Source organism: Martes martes (assembly GCF_963455335.1).
Source record: "Martes martes genome assembly, chromosome: 10".
Classification (NCBI taxonomy): domain Eukaryota; kingdom Metazoa; phylum Chordata; class Mammalia; order Carnivora; family Mustelidae; genus Martes; species Martes martes.
The window spans coordinates 51,045,064-51,065,211 of record NC_137898.1 but is presented as its reverse complement, the minus strand read 5'-3'; the positions used below and the strand labels follow the sequence as shown (position 1 = coordinate 51,065,211).

Here is a 20,148-nt window from a genome sequence, read left to right as displayed (position 1 = left end):
ACAAAAGAGCAGCATGGGACGTCTGCCTTATCTCCTTTCCCTCTCCTAATGGGACTGAACCCCTTGACTCACTGAAGAAGAGTCATCACATCTTTTGTGCTGCAGTAATAAGAACAAAGCTGGCTTAAATAATCACAGTGTGGTCAGCAAACAACAGTAGTCCTTGTGGTCATCCAGGTCATTTCCTGAGCATGTCACTGACCCAAGAGGAGAGGCAATTAATCAATTATTCAAATGTGTATCGAGCAACAGCTTTCTGTTGTGCACTCATGATTCCTCCTGTTTATAACATTTTTGTGAAGTGACCTTTTCAGTTATTGAAACTCACTGAGAATGTAGGGAAAAACAACCCTTTGTGCTTTTGTAAAGGGAAAAAAAAAGTATTATTGGAGAAAATGGGGCTACTCGGTTCCATTCCAGTAGAAAGGATTTTTAAAAGAGCGAAGAGGAAGCATGGTGTTTTGGCTAACTGCTTTATAGAGCTCTAGTTTTAAATATGTTAACTGAGAACTCCTTTCTCATCTAGGACTGATACGGTCAGTGGTCAGTATTTTTTCTTGGGAAAAGTCTTGAAGTTAGTATCATTGCCAGAGGCCTGGCTGATTCCAAGGACTATCAAGTCTTTCAAGATTCTGAGGTCTGTGTAAGGGCTAAGATAACTGGGAGCAGACCTGAAGGCTTCTTTCACAAATAAGACCTGTTACAGTCACAGTTTTGGACATGTGCGGATACAACTTTTGAGTACCCCAGCAGGACCTCTCATAGCTGAAGACTCTAAAGGAAGAACTGAATGAGAATCTTAGGTCCTCAAACTTTTTGTATGCAGACCATATCATTGCTATAATCCATAGTTAAAGGGTATAATGAAATGTGCCCTTGATCTACCTGATATAAATGTTAAAAGGATAAATAGAAATGGTATGTTAGTAGTTTTTAAAGATTAATTAGGCATGACAAGAAATAATATTTATTTCATTAAAATACAAGCTTTCGACTGGCCACTTTTCCTGAAATATACTTTTCAAGTTCTTACTATAGCAATACAGTCGACCCTTAAACCACATAGGTTTAAATTGGGCAGGTCCACTAGTACATGGATTTTTTTCTATTAATACAGTACACTACTGGAAATGCATTTTTCCCTTACAATTTTTTAAAGGTTTTATTTATTTATTTGACAGAGAGAGCATAAGCAGGGGGAGCAGCAGGCAGAGGGAGGAGAAGCATACTCCCTGCAGAGCAAGGAACCCGGGGTGGGCTTGATCCCAGGACCGGGGTGGGCTTGATCCCAGGACCGCAGGATCATGACCTGAGCTGAAAGCAGACACTTAACCAACTGAATCAACCACTAGCCCCTGGCTGTTTCTGCTTCTTCTTTTTTTAAAATTAGAAATCTAGGCACACCTGGATGGCTCAGTTAGTTGAGTGTCTGATTCTTAGTTTTGGCTCAGGTCATGATCTCAGGTTTTGAAATTGAGCCTCAGGTTGGGCTGTGCGCTCAGCATTTGGAGTCGGCCTGAGATTCTCTCTACCCCCATATGCCCCTCCTCCCAGAGCCCACACACTCTCTCTCACACTAGAATAAATAAATACAATCTTAAAAAAAAAAAATTAAAAATCTATCAGAGCAGACTCTTGTTTAGAGAAAGTTATTGTTTCCCAGAATCAAAAGCATAAACTAGAAAAGATTCAGCTTTGGGTAAAGCCTAGCTATTCTTATGAAACACTCCTACAGACTGTGAAAATTAGTTACTAGTTCTGTAGGATCTTTTATTCAAAAGTACAGGCTTATGTTAATAATAAGAATATGCATACGTATTTATGTGCTTATATGTATTAAAAGTATTTGGGAGGGTGATTTAGGACTCTCAATTATAAATCTTCAGGGCAGAAATATTGCTTATTTTGCTGCTAAGGTAGGCGAATGTGCCAACAATGGTGGTATTAAAACCTTATACTTGCTAAGTCATCTGTCTAAAGGGATAAACTGGTTAAGTTTGTTCTCCCAACATTTAGAGGCAAGATTTTTACTCAGTTATTACAACATTACCACAAACTTGTGGATTCTGCAAAAGTTGCCTAGCAACATCACAGTTAGGAACAACACTGGGTGGAGAAAGAACAGGAAATTTGAATTAGATATGCCCTGGGGCAGGTGGGCGTAACCCCATCCCTCCAGTACAGTGAGTCCTGTACTTGGAGGAGCATGAAATTTAAAAAATCAGAACAATTATTTAGAATTTCAGTTAGGACACTGCTACAGTTAAACCATAACACTATGCCATGTTGTCAGCTGGTGGGGGTAAGGCCTGGGTTTCTTACTCATTTTGGTACTTTTGTTTTAAAGAACACAGAGATTTTTTATTCCAGAAACATTTAAGTACCTTCCCAGGGGCCAAGGCACATTGCTGGCTCCTGGAGCTCTGAAGACAAATAAAACTTGATCTGAGCCCTGGGTGGAAGGGCAGCCAGACAAGTAAACAAAGAGTGTTTACATTGTCCATTACAGGTATGGTGGAAAACCTGGTGCACAGTGTCTCTTACCTGGAAGAGGAGAAAGTTAAGGAAAGGCTTTAGAGAAGAAATGGTTTTCCAACTGAGCCTTGTTCCCAACTTTTAAAGACACTCCTTCTTTCCTCCAGTCATTCTATACATTCGGTGGAAATTTACCTCTCCCATTCTGTGGGTGGGCTTGGGTGCCAAGTATTCGAAGTCCTGGGGCTGTGTACCAAGAACGCTTCCCTTTCCGTTCAGAAGCCAGGCCATTTTGCTCCAGCCTACTTAAAGGACCTCCCAGTTTAGAGAAGCAGACAGGTGGCATAGTTAAGAGTTGAAAAAAAAAATGTTAAGGGACAGTTTGCCTCCAAGAACAGGCTATGCTGGGGTAGCTGGGAGACTTCTGTACCAGTTGAATTTATACTGACAGAGAAAAATAAACCAATCAACAAATATTTAAATAAGGGCTCTATTATTCAGAAGATATTGAAAGCCTAAGCCTAAGCCACGCAATAAACACGCAATAAACAAAATAGAAAAGGTCCCTACACTCAGAGAACTCATTTTCTAGAAGGGGATAGTAGTAAACAAAGAATCAACATACTTTGAGATAGATATAAGTATGTCAGGGGAATAAAGCAAGGCGTTGTGGAAGAGTGAAGGGGGAGGGGATGTGAGTTTGCAGGGATAGCAACAGAGGATACAGAATTCCTACATAGGAGCGGGTTAGGAACAACATTCTAGTTGCAGAAGAGGTTATCTACAGGGCTTTAAAATTTACTTAGGAAACACTATTTTTACATACAACTCATGTTAAAGATCAATAAAAAGTCATTTTCTCAAGTTATTTTTATTTACACTCACATGAACTTGAGAAAATCAACTCAATATAGTCAACTAAGCATATCAAAGAATCATATTTGCCATTAGGAGTGAAGGAGAGGAGGTGTTGGCGGGGAGAGTGATAAAAACCATTCCTTGGCTTTGGCCTGCGAGCATCAGAGAATGCCTGTCCTTGAAACATACAAAAGGGTAGATAGAGTTCCTGTCTTGCAGGAGCTTAACACTGAATTTGGATTAACATGAAAAAAAAAAAGACACATATATCAGTTAGCAAATGTCTGGAAAAGACAGCTGTCTACCCTTCACTGCATCTTCAGTTATGTGATCTCAGGGAATTTCCCATGTGATAAGTATTAAAGTATGTTCCCATTATTAAAAATCCAGTTTGAGTTTAGCCTTTGAAAAGTGTTAGAACAACATATATGGCAAAGTGTTAATATTCAAAAAGTGCTACAATAAGAAAAAGACAATAGAAAAGTATAAGTGGCCACTGGCACATGAAAACTGTCCAATGATATGTATCAAAACAACAAAATTACATTAGCAAACATTAAATATCCACTTACGTCCAGAATTCATGAGCAGTGTACTCTAATCCACTGCCAATGACAATGTAAATTGTTTTTTTCTGGAGGTTAGTTTGGCAGTTTATATCCTTTGACCCAGTAATTCTCACTTCAGTGAATTTCTTTAAAAAAAAAAAAAAAACCCAAACCCTCAAAGAACACAGAGAAAAAAACCGCAGGAGAAGTTAGAATATTCATCACGGGGTTATTTGCAACTGAAAAATTACAAGAAACTTGTCTGTGCAACGATAAAGGGCAGATAAAATCACTATTTGACGGAGTCGTGGGGGAATTTTTTTCTCAAGTTGCGTTTAAGTTTGCAGAGAGGTGTGCCAATCTTTTTTGCCAACACTTGCCCACGTGCTGGCAAACCAATATAAACACCGTGGCTGCGTGGTGGGCGCTGGGTTTCGTGCTGGGGCCGACTGCGGTGCTGCTGCTGTTCACTCTGGACAAGTGTGGGGGGGGAGGGAGAAGACTGCAAAGGGAGCCACGACCTAGGGGAAGCTCACCTCGCAGGCGACACACCCGACCCTAACAGCCATCCGGGGGGGAAACTGAGGCCTTCCCCACAGCCGGTGCCTCCGCCGCAAGCTCTCGTATGTTGGCTTTCTTGTTGATTACGGTGTCCACCCTAAGCAACCGGCTCAGTTCGCAAAGCTCCTGAGGCCCGAGTCACCATTTCTGGCTCAAACCTCTACGGGGGAACGTGACTGCCCACAGCCACGCCCACAACGCCCCAGGCCCGCACCAAAGGGACGCGGGACCCCGAGGCCTGACTCCCTGGGTTGAGCCCAAGGGCCACGGTGGTTCCGCGAACCCTCCGACCCCGCGGGGACCAGAAGTGTTCCCCACCCCCCACCTCAGATCCCAGAGCGCCTAAGGGACCACGAGCAGGTCGCCTCCAGGCTGGCGTTCGGCTGGGCGGGCACCCTTCGCCCCTCCCAGAGGGCCGCCTCGGCTCTCCCGCCCGGCCCCGACCGGGCAGTGCCCGGCCCCGCTCCCAGAAGTCCGGCTCCTCATAGGCCTGCGGCCAGGCCTGCTGGGGGGGTGGGGGGCGGAGCCAGCGGGTTCGCGCCAAAATCGCGTAGTTGATCCCTCCCCCGCGGGCTACGTCGCGCCCTCCTTTTTTTTCAAACCCGGGGCTGGGCGGGGATTGGTCCGTCGGGTACTCACGTGGTTAACGGTCGCGGGAAGCCGCGGAGCCCGAACCTGCGGCTGGACCTGCGGAGACCCCAGCCTCGGTGCCCAGGCCGCCCCGCCTCTGCTGGACAGTGCACGCCGCCGCCGCCGCCGCCACCGCCACCGCCGGCCGCAGCCCCGAGCGCCCCGGAGCCGCAGCCCGCCACAGCGCAGGTCCGCCGCCGCGGCGACCAGGCGCGCCCAGTCGCACGTGGCGGACCCGCCCCCTGGGCCGTCCGCGTTCTGGACTCCTCCGGCTCCGGCTCTCCGGTCCTCGGCCCGGGTCCCAGGGGCGCGATGAGCTTCCTGAGCCGGCAGCAGCCGCCGCCGCCCCGCCGCTCGGGGGCTTCCTGCACTTTGAGGCAGAAGCTGATCTTCTCGCCCTGCAGCGACTGTGAGGAGGAGGAAGAGGAGGAAGAGGAGGAGGGCAGCGGCCACAGCACCGGAGAGGATTCCGCCTTTCAAGAGCCCGACTCGCCGCTGCCGCCCGCTCGTAGCCCCACAGAGCCCGGGCCCGAGCGCCGCCGCTCGCCCGGCCCGGCCCCCGGCAGCCCCGGGGAGCTGGAGGAGGACATGTTGCTGCGGGGCGCCTGTCCGGGCGCGGACGCGCCGGGCGGCGGGGCTGAGGGCGACTCGTGGGAGGAGGAGGGTTTCGGCTCCTCGTCGCCGGTCAAGTCGCCGGCAGCCGCCTACTTCCTAGGCAGCTCGTTCTCGCCAGTGCGCTGCGGCGGCGCGGGGGACTCGTCCCCGCGCCGCTGCGGGGCGCGCCGGGCTAGCGACGGCCCCTGCTCGCCGCTGCCGGACCACCCGGGCACCCCGCCGCACAAGACCTTCCGCAAGCTGCGGCTCTTCGACACGCCACACACGCCCAAGGTGAGAGGACGCGGGGCCCCGGCGCCCCGAGCCCCCCGAGCCCGCGCCCGCCCAGCCTTTTAAAAAGGCCGCGGCGCCGGGAGCTGAGCGCGGAGCTGCCCGGGTTCGGTTACATAACCGCCCGGCCGCACCCCGACTCGTTCCCCTGAGCCGCAACAAAAAGTTGGCAGCCCCTCTTTTTGGCCCTGCCCAGAAGTTGTCCGTTAAGATTATGTAACTGAACAATGGGCCTCTTCTGGAACTTCTTCATCTTTCAAAGGGGTTGATCGGCGCCGTCCAGGTGGCTGATGATTTCACGCCCGTCGAGTGGGGGCCTTCCGACAGTGTCAGCCCGGAGTGTGGCCCTGATAACGTGGTTTGGAAGGATGTTGGAGTGCTGCTGGCCCGGCTACCTGACACTCCTGAGCGCCGCAGCCATATGGTGCCTTTTAAACGCAGTGATGAGCCCTGTAATTTGGGCGGCGCACGCAGGAGTTCGGTTAAAAAATTTCATGCGTTTATCGTTTCGTGTCATGTGGCCTTAAGGGGTTAAGTTTGAGGTATGGAGGGGGACTGCGCTTCGACTCCGGAGAAAAGGCTGGCCTTCCAAGCATTTCCAGTCTTAAAAGACTCCTTAACCCAGAGTAGCACTTAAGCTACTGTCCGTGCATGGTATTTATTGGGTGAGCGTTTGTTGACACCCTTGGGTTTGCAGTGCCCATGTGTGGTCCCCCTAAGTGTAACGATTAGGGACATCCAGCTGTTAAAAGCCAGCATCGGTGGAGTTTCTTGGACCCTTGTGCTCTCATATTACTGATAACATATCACAATGAAGGAGGACCTGTTTGTTGAGTAGCAAGTGAGTATGCAGATTAGTACTTCTGATACTAGATGTAGCGGCAGATTTTAAAAGCGGACCCGTCACGAAATTGAGACAATTATCGCGTTTATAAGACTCATATGGAAAATGTACCTTTTTGAGTCCCTTTCAGTACCGTGGGTCGTAAACTTAACGAAGAACGAAGAAGTGTGTTTTTTGAGCGTTACTGTTTATTAGGGACTTGCCCAAGACATGATCCCTCTGGAAGTGAGGGGAGGAGTCCGCCCAAGGTGGTTTTCAAAGCCCTATTTGGATGGGGGGAGGGGAGCTTTTATGCGGCTCCGTGACTGCTTTCTATTTTTAGATGGAATGAAAGGTTTTGTTAACTCCTGGACTCTAGAATAAACTTAATTTCAGTCTGCATTCCTACTGTTTTTAGGGTCAGAGACCTATTTTATGTGGCTATCTGTTTTGGAAAGGGTGGTTGGTATCCACCTTTCAGACTGCTATAGTTATCCACTGTTTGTTTTGCTGGAGCTGTGACAGAGGCTTGTGTGTTGCTTTGATCTACACTATCAGACCTGTGAAAGGCTTGTTGAAGGTTGGGTTGAGAAGGCTGTCTGTAGGACTTGGAAACTAAAACTTTTATTTTTCCTGTCCTAGAGTTTGCTTTCCAAAGCGCGAGGAATCGATTCCAGCTCTGTTAAACTCCGAGGTGGTTCTCTATTCATGGATACAGAAAAATCAGGAAAAAGGGAATTTGACATGCGACAGACTCCTCAAGTGAATATTAATCCTTTTACCCCAGATTCTGTGTTACTTCATTCCTCAGGACAATGTCGTAGAAGAAAGCGAACACATTGGAATGAGTAAGTTATTTAGTATTCCACAATGTGGTCCCCAACCACTCAGGACTGGTTTGTGGTACTTATCAAAATTCAGTTTCATCTGAATTACATGGAAGTTTGTGCTCTGAAATTTTTCTGTTGCTAGCACCCACTTCCCAGGAGAGGTAGGTGGAAAGTAATCAGCTGTGGAAAAGTTGTGGTGTGAAAAAGGAAGGAATAAAAAGCCTAGATAGCTTGTAGAAAATCTGCTGGTGTCAAAAATGAGGCAGGCAGAGAGAGTTGATTTAGACTTTAATTTTGATATGTGTAGTGGTGTTGGCTTGTAGTTAATAAGTATATTTCAGCAGGGACAGCATTTTCATCAGCTGAGCTATATCTTGTGATTATAAAATTAATTAAGCTTATCTTTTTTTATTTAAGATTTTATTTATTTTGGGGAGAGAGAGAGCATGCGCATAAACACAAGGCGGCGGGGAGGGGCAGAAGGAGAAGCAGACTCCCCACTGAGCAGGGAGCTGGACACAGGACTCAATCCCAGAACCCTGGGATCATGACCCAAGCTGAAGGCAGATGCTTAACTGACTGAGCCACCTAGATGCCCTTTCTTGTCTGTTTCTATTCATTAAAATACAATTTCACTGTACACCTATCAGATTACGTTTTGGATCTCTAGTTGATGTGTCTGTCAGACCTCTTGATGGAAAAATACATAATATTTTTCAGTTCCTGTGGTGAAGACATGGAAGCCAGTGATTATGAGTTTGAAGATGAAACAAGACCTGCTAAAGTAAATATCTTTTCATTTTCTTTTTATTGTTTCTGAGATTTCATTTTCTACTTCTTAACAAGTTACCATATATACATGTTAAATATCCATTAAAACATAAGATATATTAACTTTTAAATTTCACATACAGTGCTATCATCATAGCAAAAAATCATTTTTATATCTTTGTATTACATATATGGATACGCTTTTTTATTACAGAGAATTACAATTACTGAAAGCAATATGAAGTCACGGTATACAACAGAATTTCATGAGCTAGAGAAAATTGGCTCTGGAGAATTTGGTTCTGTGTTTAAGTGTGTGAAGAGGCTGGATGGATGCATTTATGCCATTAAGCGATCAAAAAAGCCATTGGCTGGCTCTGTTGATGAGTACGTATTGAAAGTTTTGTCTTTTGCTCTTTTATTCCCTATGGTGTTACAAACCTTAAGGTTTTACATAATCAAGCACTAAAATTCTTTCACTTTTTAGAAGCTATAATATTTAATCATATCCTTTTCATTTTGTGCCATTAATTCTTATCGGACTTGGGAGAATTATATGAGTAGTCTGATTTTGAAACCTAACTTTTTTTTTTTTTGAAAGATTTTATTTATTTATTTGACAGACAGAGATCACAAGTAGGCAGAGAGGCAGGCAGAGAGAGAGAGAGGGAAGCAGGCTCCTTGCTGAGCAGAGAGCCTGATGCGGGGCTCGATCCCAGGACCCTGGGATCATTACCCAAGCCAAATGCAGAGGCCCCAACCCACTGAGCCACCCAGCCGCCCCTTGAAACCTAACTTAAATCTCTTTGTTCTGATAGCATCCATGAATTCAGAGTAAAGTGGAGTTTCATTTTTCCCAAGTTCTAGGGCCAGCAAGGTTCCTTATTTGTAACATTCTTCTTTAATGGAATCCTTTAGAAAAATCTGGTACAGAGGTTCTCACCCCTCTCTCTTAAGCATGTTATCCTTCAGCATAATGATAGATGACAGAAGTTAAGTTTCTCTTATGAAGTCAGATAAATTTGTTCAGTTTAGGCTTGACTAAAAATGATTTACCATTCTATCAATCTCAAATTTCTCCTAGGCAGAACGCTTTGAGGGAAGTATATGCTCATGCAGTGCTTGGACAACATTCTCATGTAGTTCGATATTTCTCGGCATGGGCAGAAGATGATCATATGCTTATACAGAATGAATATTGTAATGGTGAGTAATATGTTGGTTCTGTAACAGACTTGTGAGCTCAAAAAAATGAACACTGAGGAAACAGTTTTTATTTGAAATCCTGCTCTAATTTCATGTCTCTTTTATCTCTTATAAATTCAAAGAGAGCCTATCTTTTATAAATTGAAGAAGCCTAACCTAAGTTTCAATGAAGTTCATTGCTTACCTGGATATTAAGTAAAGATCGAAAACCTTGTCCCTTTTACTTCAGTAGTAGAATTGTGCATGGTAGTGTGCCTATTAGTCAAACTGATCTTGAGAGGACAGTGGTCCTGCCATACATATTTTGGTATCCCTAGCATGTAGCATAGTGTATGTAGGGTATGGTAGTTCATAATATAGGTTCAATTCATTTTAGCCTTCCCTTTCCATTTCATTTTATGTGGTGTTAAAACTGATGCTGGTTACTCATAACGTGGCAGTAACTCTCCATTGTTCCAACTTTAGCCATTTGTTAAAGTATTCTATAATCTTGTCCCCATTCCCATTTTTCCAACCTAGTTTACCATTAGAATCCACTCACAATTTCCTATTAAGTTATGCTTTTAGTTCTCTAGCTGTGCCTCTCTCCCTCATTTCCCCCTCAAAAACAAGAAAAAAAGCATCTGTAGAGGGTCAACTTTGGACCTTTTCAATTTTCAAAAAGTCCCTCAAGGACCAACTTTGTTCCCCCCTTCTTAATGAAACCTTTATCAAAACCCTAGTCTCAATTCTGATTCTTGTAAATACCTGTTATTAAATAGGTAAATCTTTATATATGCTGGGTTTCCATTTCTCCATATCGTCTATGAATATTAGAGAATTTGGAATTTAGTGAGCAGTTGGGTGGTGATAGCAAAGGTTTGTTACTGATTTTTTTTTTAAATTCTCGTTATTTTTTCCTTCAACAAGACCCACCTTCTCATAGCTTGTGAATAAATAAGTGGTGTAGGTAGTGGATTCAGGTTTTCAGTATTTAAAAACATTGAACAAAAAGAAAGTAAAAGATCCATTTCTCACACCTAACTTTTTGTTGAGTTGTCATTATATTAATAATCTGTACTTGAAAGAACTAAGTGCTCAGTATATAGCATTGGTGCTAATTTGTTTCACACATCTCTTGAAATGTTTCTATTCATATCATCAGAATATTTATGTAGCTATCATGACCTTGTGGACTAATATGTTTCTTAACCTTTAGTTTTCAGTTACTGCACTTAATGTAGGGCAGTTTGACCAGGTCTTTTCCACTAGATGTTTGCTAGATGCTATCTTCTGGTTTCTTTCTCCCTTTCACTTTGTTGATGTAGTTGGTCCTCTTAACAAGTATTTCAGTAGCAGTCCAGGGATCACACATTTGTAACAATCCACCAAATAAATATGTGGTTGTATAATTCAGATGATTTTGAGAAAACTTTGGGCCTGGGGGGATAAGGAGGGGTGAGTTGACATCCTACCCTCTCAGACTATAAAGACCTTGTCCTAAAAAACAAAATAAAACAAAACCCTGTCTTGTAATACAGTTAGATTATAAAATAATATTTTGGAACAGTTTATTATTTTGGAACAGTATAAAACACTTAAAGAATACACAGATCTTTAAAAATAAATAGACCTGTGTGAAACAGGGTTGCCTCTTGGAATAGTTGTCTTTTCTGTTTAGGTGAAAGGAAATGAAGCTACCTAAATACATTCCTAAACTCTTCTATTTCCTTCTACCATCATTGTTCTCTCCACATAAAGCTTTGAATGTCCTAATAATAGGCCTGATCTTCAGATGGTTTTCCACAGTTCTATGGGGAAATCATTCTATTATTTCATTTATACACGGTGATTAACTGATGTCCTTTATTGTGACTAAGTTTCCTTATTATCTCAAACAGTCATTTGTATTTTAAGCCTTTTGTCTTGGTTTGGTGATAGACTGAAATTTTTACTCTGGTAAACAAGTGTGGAAAATGTTGATGGGTAGGGGAAGAGAACGTGAAATATCAGATGAGTGTCTTGCTCTTCTTACTTCTCTTTGCCTTTCAGCAGTGAAATAGAAGGAACTGGCCTAGCTATAGCTGGTAGATCCACTAAAATGCTTATTAAACTTGGACTAGGACTTCAAGCCCTTTTATAGACCTCCCTTCTAGAGCCCTTTTTCCTGCAGCTCAAGATTTGTTAGAGTATGGAGAACATACTTAAGTCTAAAATACGGAGGTGTGTGATTTATTTTTATTTCTAAAATACATTGGACATTTTGCTACCTAGTCTTATTCAAATTGTAGGACTTCCTTTCCTGACTAATGTATACTAATATATCTTCCTGATTTTATTACCCTGGTTCTGATTTCATTATTTCTAACTAAGCTTTAAACAGAAGTGGTTTGTTTTGGTTGTTGACTTTTGTTTTGTTTTACGTAACTCCTCTTTTCCTAAGATAAGTTATAAACTTAAAAATGTTTTTAATAAAACTTAAGAGTATAAACTTAAAAGCTTTTTTAAAGTATAAACTAATGAACTGGTTGGTTTGACCTATCCTATAAAAGGAGGTTTTATTCTCATTCATAGTAAAAGTAGTATAAGTTAAAACTATTAAAATACTGGTTTTTACCTATAAAATTTATAGACTGTTGTCAAAGGTGTGGGAAAACCGTTTTTCTCATACATTAATGATGGGAGTATAAATTGGTACAGGCTTCTCTATGGGGAACTCTGTGTGTGTGTGTGTGTAATTGTAAGTAAAATTGCCCCATATTTTCTTCCAAAGCCTCAAATTCACATACGGCACATGTTAGCAGAGTTTTAGTACCGGCCATTTTGAAATCAGAAACCGAATACGCTGTTACTTCTTTTATGTGAATTTTCACAGGCCCTGAAGTTTTGGCACTGATGGTGTGAATACCAACCCTAAGCTGTTTTGTAGCAGGATAAACAGAGAAATGTCCCTCTCAGCTATAAAAACATATTCTATATATAAGATAGTATTTCACACACATACTTGAGCCACATATTACCATTGTTCTGTGAATAAACATATCTAATTTTTTTAAAAAGATTTTATTTATTTATTAGAGTATGTGCATGAGCATGAGGGTGGGGTACGGAGAGGAACAGAGAGGGACAAGCAGCCAGCCTGAGGAAGGACTCGATCCCACGACCCTAAGATCATGACCTGAGCCAAAACCAAGAGTCAGATGCTCAACCAAGTGCCACCCAGGCACCCCTGTATATACCCTTTAAACCAGCAATTTGTTTCTATAAGATATGTTAAATTGTGTGAAATGACCAATGTACAAAGTTATTCCTTAGACTATAGTGTATAGTAGTAAAAGCTTGGAAATTACTTTAAAATGTTCATCAATTAGGAGACCAGCTGATATATTGCCATTCATTTACACTATGAAATTCTGTAGAGACACAAGAGAGAACAGGGTAGCCTTTGTATGTTAGTAAAGAATGATCTTCAAGATAATGAAAATATGTTGTCATTTGTGTGAAAAGGAGTTGAGAAAAATATATAAGAAACCAATAACATTGGTTTATTCTGGGAAAAAGAACCAGGTAGGACACTGGGGTATATGGATGAAAAAAAATTTACATTATATTTTGTACCCATGTGAGTATATTACTTACTGGAAGAATAAATAAAATTTAGATTTCACAAGCAGGAAAAAGAATAGGTTGTATAAAATGCTACTTTCTTTCTTGAGTTTGTGGCCACTCAATAAAGATGGAGGGAAGAGAAGTAAGATCTCATGAAGAGGAAATTGCTAATTTTTCCTGTGTTTGTTAGGTGGAAGTTTAGCTGATGCCATAAGTGAAAACTATAGAAGCATGAGTTACTTTACAGAAGCAGAGTTGAAGGATCTCCTTTTGCAAGTTGGCCGGGGCTTGAGGTATATTCATTCAATGTCTTTGGTTCATATGGATATAAAGCCTAGTAAGTATTACAAATTCTCTGACCTGTGTTCTTTAGTGTTATAGAGAATAAATTATTTCATTAAAACAATATGAAAACACATACATCTTACTATGTTTATTCATTGTTGGTTTTAAAAGACCTTTGAGCCACATACTGTTTTATGATTTCCATTTACTTCTCCTGTTATTCCAAAGTATTTGAGGCAATTCATTTTTTAAAAAGTTGGAAAAATTTGCTGAATCTTATGGAAACCCAATAGTCATGAAGTGGGACTCTGACGGGAAGACTAAGAACCTATTGTTTAAAGTCCCTCTCTTCTAGGTTATAGAACTATAGTTACAAAATAATACTGGTGCTGCTAACAGGATTGTTAGAATAAAATGAGATATGTGAACATATTCTTGGAAACTTAAGTGCTGTGTAAACATGGTGATATTTCTAGCCTGTATACCATGTAAGTGTTACTCCATTATTCAGAAAACAAATGGCTTATGCAGTATGATTATCTTGCATTTAAAAAGGGTGCAAGTGAATGCAGCCATAACAACATGCACATCCCTCTCATTTTATTAGAATAACCTCATAATGTGCACTTTAAAAAGTTGTAAGTCAACTCTACCTTTTTGTTTCAGTAAATTTTCATCTCTTCTAGTAGCTAGATCATATTAAAATCTTTTCCAGGTGACCAAAGTCTTTTTGGTTTACTTGTCCAAACTAGTATCCATTTTCAGGACCATGCATTCCATCTGCTTCTATTTCCCACCCCCCCTTCGGGTTTTGCCCTTCTTCTACCTTAAAAAAATAATACTAATATGGACTTTGTCTTATAAGATGTCCTTTCTTCTGGATTTGATTGGTTGCTCCCTTGCATCATTTATCTTACTCCTTTTTCCCCTATGTTTCCTATAAATTGGAAGTTAAAACTAACAGATTGATGAATTCAAGTATGAATTTTAGGCTAGGTATTTTTTTTTTAAGATTTTATTTATTTATTTGACAGAGATCACAGGTAGACAGAGAGGCAGGCAGAGAGAAAGAGAGGGAAGCAGGCTCCCTGCTGAGCAGAGAGCCCGATGCGGGACTCGATCCCAGTACCCTGAGATCATGACCTGAGCAGAAGGCAGCGGCTTAGCCCACTGAGCCACCCAGGCGCCCCTAGGCTAGGTATTTCTAAGTTGAACTTAATGAAGGTTTTTATGTTTTGTTTTTGTCTATGGAAATGTGTGATTCATGAGAATTTAAATCATTTTACACAATTATGTGAAGAATTTTTCTGTATGTTAATAAATTTTTTATTTTATTTATTTTATTTTTCAAATGAAGAAAAATAATATTTGAATTGATGGCAGTAAATAGAAATTAGTAAGGTTTGCCTATACTCACTCATAACTTGTTTTAAGTGTCAGACAAATATAGTGGACCCTTATAAGTACAAAAGTTGAAAAATTTCAAATTTATAAATACCATTGAAAAATAAATTGTTCCATAAATAAAGTGAAATTGGAAAGATGACTTAAATGAGTGTAACATTTATAAACTCAGTAGTTTATTTACATCTTACATTTACTTTACATTTACATTACTTATTTATTTACATTGGTAAAACTATTAAAATGAAATCTGTCACTGAAACTTAATGTTAATCATGAACTTACCTGAAGAAGAAAAGTGTGTGTACAGCAGAGGAACCACAGAGCCACATTGGGATGTAGATACAGCCAAACTCAAAAGTTACATTACTTGTATTTTTCATACCAGCCCCTAGTAGTAGGTTAAAATTTATGATTTGGAAGCACCACAGATTACTACATTATTGCCTTTTTAATATTGTTTCTATGTAGTTAAAACTAAAGATCAATGTGTAGATGACAAGAGTCTAATGAAGTGGTTTCCAGGTGTTCAAAGACCAGTACTAGGCCAGAAAATATGTTCCTTAGAAAATACAACCCGTTTCCTATCCCCTGAGATTCTTACTCTCATTGGGTTTTAGGGTAGAACATATGAAAATATATATGTTTGAAAGCTTTTGGGATGATTCTGATGTATGTCCTTGTTTATGAGTTTTGGTTACACTATTAATTGTTAGTGCAGCTGACATAAATAACTGTTTGACAGGTAATATTTTCATATCTCGAACCTCAATCCCAAATGCTGCCTCTGAAGAAGGAGATGAAGATGACTGGGCTTCCAACAAAGTTATGTTTAAAATAGGTAAGAAAGAAAGATAACCAGATTATTGCCTTAAAATAAAGGAAGAGCCTATTTAACTCTTGACTCTATTTTTTTCAATATTATAGGTGATCTTGGACATGTAACAAGGATCTCTAGTCCACAAGTTGAAGAGGGTGATAGCCGGTTTCTTGCAAATGAAGTTTTGCAGGAGGTAGTTTTTTTCTTTAATGATGCTATTTGTTTTATAGCAATGCAGACATGTTAAAATTTTAAGCTCTAATAACTAGTAAAATCTTAAAGCCTAAACCTTCAGCCAAGGATATTTAATCTAGCAAAATTCGGTAAAGGCAAAGATTTATAGTGTTCAACAATGATGGAGTTGTAAAAGAAGTTCTCATACACTACTGGTGCAACTGTAAAATGGCATAGCCTTTTAGGAGATGAAGGTATTTGTATCTATCAACATTTTAAAATGCTGTACCCTTTGACCCAGAATTTCTTTTCTAGGAGTCTTACCCACAGAAATGTTCATACACAAATAAATTGAGAACAATGTAAATGTTTAGCAATAGAGAAATGGTTAAATAAATTACAGCATATAGTTAATAGTACTGTTTGAAAAAGTGTGACCTAAAAAAAAAAGTGACAAAATATTTCTTGTTAAGAGTTTAGAATGAAAGTAGAACAAGCAGAACAAATAAATTGCATGATCCCATTGTTTTTTCATAAGTATATATGTATTTGTAACTTGTCAATGTATGTATTTCTCCTGTATTCATATATGAGTGCCCCAGGATAGGAGTTTATTCTGAGAGATGAATTGGACTAGTGAAAGAGAGAAGGCATTTACTTTTACTCCTCTCCCTGAGTATGTATGTATTTGTGATATTAAAAAGCTCCTCAAATTTAACTTCTTCTCTGAATAGGTTTTAAAGGTTAAATATGGCATTGGATATTTTAATTTAGTCTTATTTCTCACCTAAGTCATCACTGAAGTGTAATTCTACTTTATTTTGGCCATTTTTATATTCCCTTAAAAAATTTTTTTTATAATTTTACAGAATTATACTCATCTACCAAAAGCGGATATTTTTGCCCTTGCCCTCACAGTGGTATGTGCTGCTGGTGCCGAACCTCTTCCCAGAAATGGAGACCAATGGCATGAAATCAGACAGGGTAGATTACCTCGGATTCCCCAAGTGCTTTCCCAAGAGTTTACAGAGTTGCTAAAAGTGAGCATTTTTGGTATATAATGCACTTTTTATTGACATGGTTTTATATTTTTTAAATTGCATGTCTTTGCCTTATTTTTACTTCTCTTTCTAAGGTTATGATTCATCCAGATCCAGAGAGAAGACCTTCAGCAATGGCACTGGTAAAGCATTCAGTATTGCTGTCTGCTTCTAGAAAAAGTGCAGAACAATTAAGAATAGAATTAAATGCTGAAAAATTCAAAAATTCACTTTTACAGAAGTAAGTGAGAGTTTTATGGAATGTTTTGTTTTAACTTTCTCATTTTCATTTTCAAATTTTAATGAGCGATGATTTAGATTTTCTGTCAGTGAAGGCTGTATTGGTTTGGTATGTTATACAGTTAAAATTTGGGGATTTCTGCCTTAAATTAATTATTTGTGACCTATTACTTGGTATTGTTCCTAAACTTGGAAATCATGGACTTAAAAATTCTTAAGAGTAGCATGTATTTTCAAGTGGTATTAATCCCCAATCCTTAACTTGTAGCAAAAGCTAAGTGAGCCTGTACAGATAGGCTTTTTTCCCCCCCTTAAACTCTCACAGTAGATTGTTTCCTTCATTCTTTCTGTTTATTTTTTAGGGGGGGATTAAATGAGTATCAGTTAAGTTAGTAGATGAGTCTCGTATTTTGAATGACTTTTGACATTTCAGAAAATTGATGGGAATGATAATTCTAATTCATTTGCTTTACTGCTGATTTTAACCTAATAAAAACTGACTTGAAATATAAAAGGTTTATTTGCCACTAGTTTGATAGCCATCATAGTTTATACAAATGAGAAGTAGAAGTTTCCTTTCATCTCTAGTATGTAATGATATTTTCACAATATGAATTAGAGTTCTGTTTGAAATTATTTTGTATTACAACTCAGTCATTACTAACATCTTTATTACTTAGGTCCAAGTGTATATGATATTTTAATTCTGAGAGCACAAAATAAAATCATTTCATAAATTTAAGTTGTTTGAGCACAAGCTAAAGTTTCATACTATAATTTTTTTCCTCAGTTGTATCTTAGAATAATCATAGCATGCTAATAAGATCTCCCAGCTGACAATGTAGTTTGTGTTTGGCCTCTTAGGATCCCTTCCTAGGATTAATACAATAGGTGAAAAGTCTTGTTTCCTATTTTTATGTTCTTAGAGAACTCAAGAAAGCTCAGATGGCAAAAGCTGCAGCTGAGGAAAGAGCACTCTTCACTGATCGGATGACCACTAGGTCCACCACCCAGAGTAATAGAACATCTCGACTTATTGGAAAGAAAATGAACCGCTCTGTCAGCCTTACCATATACTGAACTACTCAATTCCCACCTCCCCCAAAAAACTGTGACAAGAGGAAGCTAGGTTGAAATCACTGCTAGAATCCAGTTTGCAATTACTTTCTCAATCGGTGTCAGTAGTTTTACTGAAGTACCTTTTAGAACTTTTATTTGTGAATTACAGTTGAAAGCTGTATCTTGACCAGTGGTATATCAGGCTTTCGTCTAGTCTACTAGTCTGTCTTCTGTAGGATATCAGTGACTGTTGGATGTTACACCAGCCTTTCCAGGGTTAACCACTGTGGTGGTGTGCTGCTTATAGTTTGCTGTTGCATTGTAATAAAAGGTGTTTTTCCCTGTAGTGACCTGTAAAAGGGACGCAGGGGCTTTATTACAAACATATTCTCCCTTTGAGAAGGGGAATGCTAAGAGACTCAGTACTACTCAGCCTTCAATGTACCTGTGTGTCAATCTTATATTTCTTTTTTTTTTTAATTGTGAATTATACTTGTATATCCAACTGGGAGCACTTTGTAGGCATTGCATGAACCATGGAATGATAATTCTGTGGAAGTATTGCCTTGTGAATTTGCTGCTATTTTAGTTTTGTCTTTGCTGTAAAATTGTAGCATTAAACAATCATTGTTGTTAATAGGCTTTTTTGGAAAACAATTATGTGAAATATATAGCTGCTCTTGATGACAAGCAGCTATTTGCCTTTTTTTCTTTGAACTTTGAAGCTAGTGCATTGGAGTAATGCACCTTTTTTTCCCTTTTGGATTGCTGTATTAATGTAGTATAATTATTACTGGTTTTGTAATTTTTCCTGATAATGCCCTTCCCTGACTCTTTTTTAAAATGTTCCCTCCCTCTACCCGAGTTTTGTACTTGATTGTATTGTTAGTCTGTTTTTAAATGTTTTGCCCGGTTTCTCTTCAATATTTGTGTATATAAACTAATCTTGGTGATAGTGTATATAGCTGTTTGAAATGCCAGAATGACTTCTGACTATTCCAAGCTTTACACAAAATATATTTTATCAATGATAAGCCATTTGACTAATAATACTGGCTAACCAGACATTGCAAAAAACAAAAACATAGAATTTGTCTATTGTTTATTTTCCTATTAATTTGGTTTACAACTTGTTTGCACTTGTCTGTTTGACTTGTGTTTTATTTACATTGATTGGCATATTAAAAGTCACTCTGAGCTTACCTTAATTGTCTAATTCCTTGTGATGCCTGTTTTCTACCATTTTATCTCTAGTATCACTACATTTTAACATTTAGAGTATAATGTATATAAAGTACTAAAAGAAGGCACAGTTTTCGATAGAATATGGAACATTAATGAAGAGTTTTAGGCTATATCAGTTACATTTTATAATTGGAGGAAAATTTGTCCATCAACCATAAACTTTTTGTCACTGTAGATATTTAGTATTTGTGTATCACATTGCATATTATGCATTTGATCTGCTAGAAATGTAAGATAATGTAGTTTAAAATAGCTTTAGATTATTAAGTGGATATAATGACTCAGCTTTCTAATTTAAGCTGAGTCACACAAGAGCTTCAAAGTAAGGCTGTAACTCAACTAGGCTAGATCTGTTAAGAACTGAGAGTGCAAATTTAAGTGATAAACAGTGCTAATTCTATGTGACATTTTTTTCTGATATAGATTAGAACCAGAGTAAGCAGCAAAGGCCTTAGAGCTTAGAGTGGATGTCCCCCACCCCCACCCCCCCAAAAAAAATAAATAAACCCAAAAAGGATTTCGCAAGATCCTTGTGCTTTTTGATCATGGGTACATAATTTCTGTTGATTAGGTTCTCTTCCCACTATAAACATTTCTAATAAGCTTAATTACTTTAGCTTTGAAGCTTATGGCATGTTAAAAAGCACATTTTAGAGGTGTGAGAGGAATTAGTGCAGACAGGTAAATTAGATAAAAACTCTGATAG

General features: G+C 39.6%; 1 protein-coding gene across 1 annotated transcript; it reads left to right on the top strand.

The window, feature by feature from the left end:
- Nucleotides 1-5,100: 5,100 nt before the first annotated feature.
- On the top strand, nucleotides 5,101-19,411 carry WEE1 (WEE1 G2 checkpoint kinase). The gene is made up of 11 exons (XM_080816438.1): nucleotides 5,101-5,960; nucleotides 7,423-7,628; nucleotides 8,331-8,394; nucleotides 8,596-8,768; nucleotides 9,466-9,587; nucleotides 13,366-13,512; nucleotides 15,610-15,705; nucleotides 15,792-15,877; nucleotides 16,728-16,898; nucleotides 16,994-17,139; nucleotides 18,065-19,411. Exons 1-11 carry the CDS (start codon nucleotides 5,385-5,387, stop codon nucleotides 18,216-18,218), a joined length of 1,941 nt encoding a protein of 646 aa, XP_080672564.1. The 5' UTR covers nucleotides 5,101-5,384; the 3' UTR covers nucleotides 18,219-19,411.
- Nucleotides 19,412-20,148: the final 737 nt, after the last annotated feature.

Coding starts and splice junctions, on each gene's coding strand:
- WEE1 (XM_080816438.1), top strand. CDS start 5,385: ATGAGCTTCCTGAGCCGGCAGCAGCCGCCGCCGCCCCGCCGCTCGGGG. Junction 8,769..9,465: donor TTGGCTGGCTCTGTTGATGA/GTACGTATTGAA, acceptor AATTTCTCCTAG/GCAGAACGCTTTGAGGGAAG. Junction 17,140..18,064: donor AAAAATTCACTTTTACAGAA/GTAAGTGAGAGT, acceptor TTATGTTCTTAG/AGAACTCAAGAAAGCTCAGA.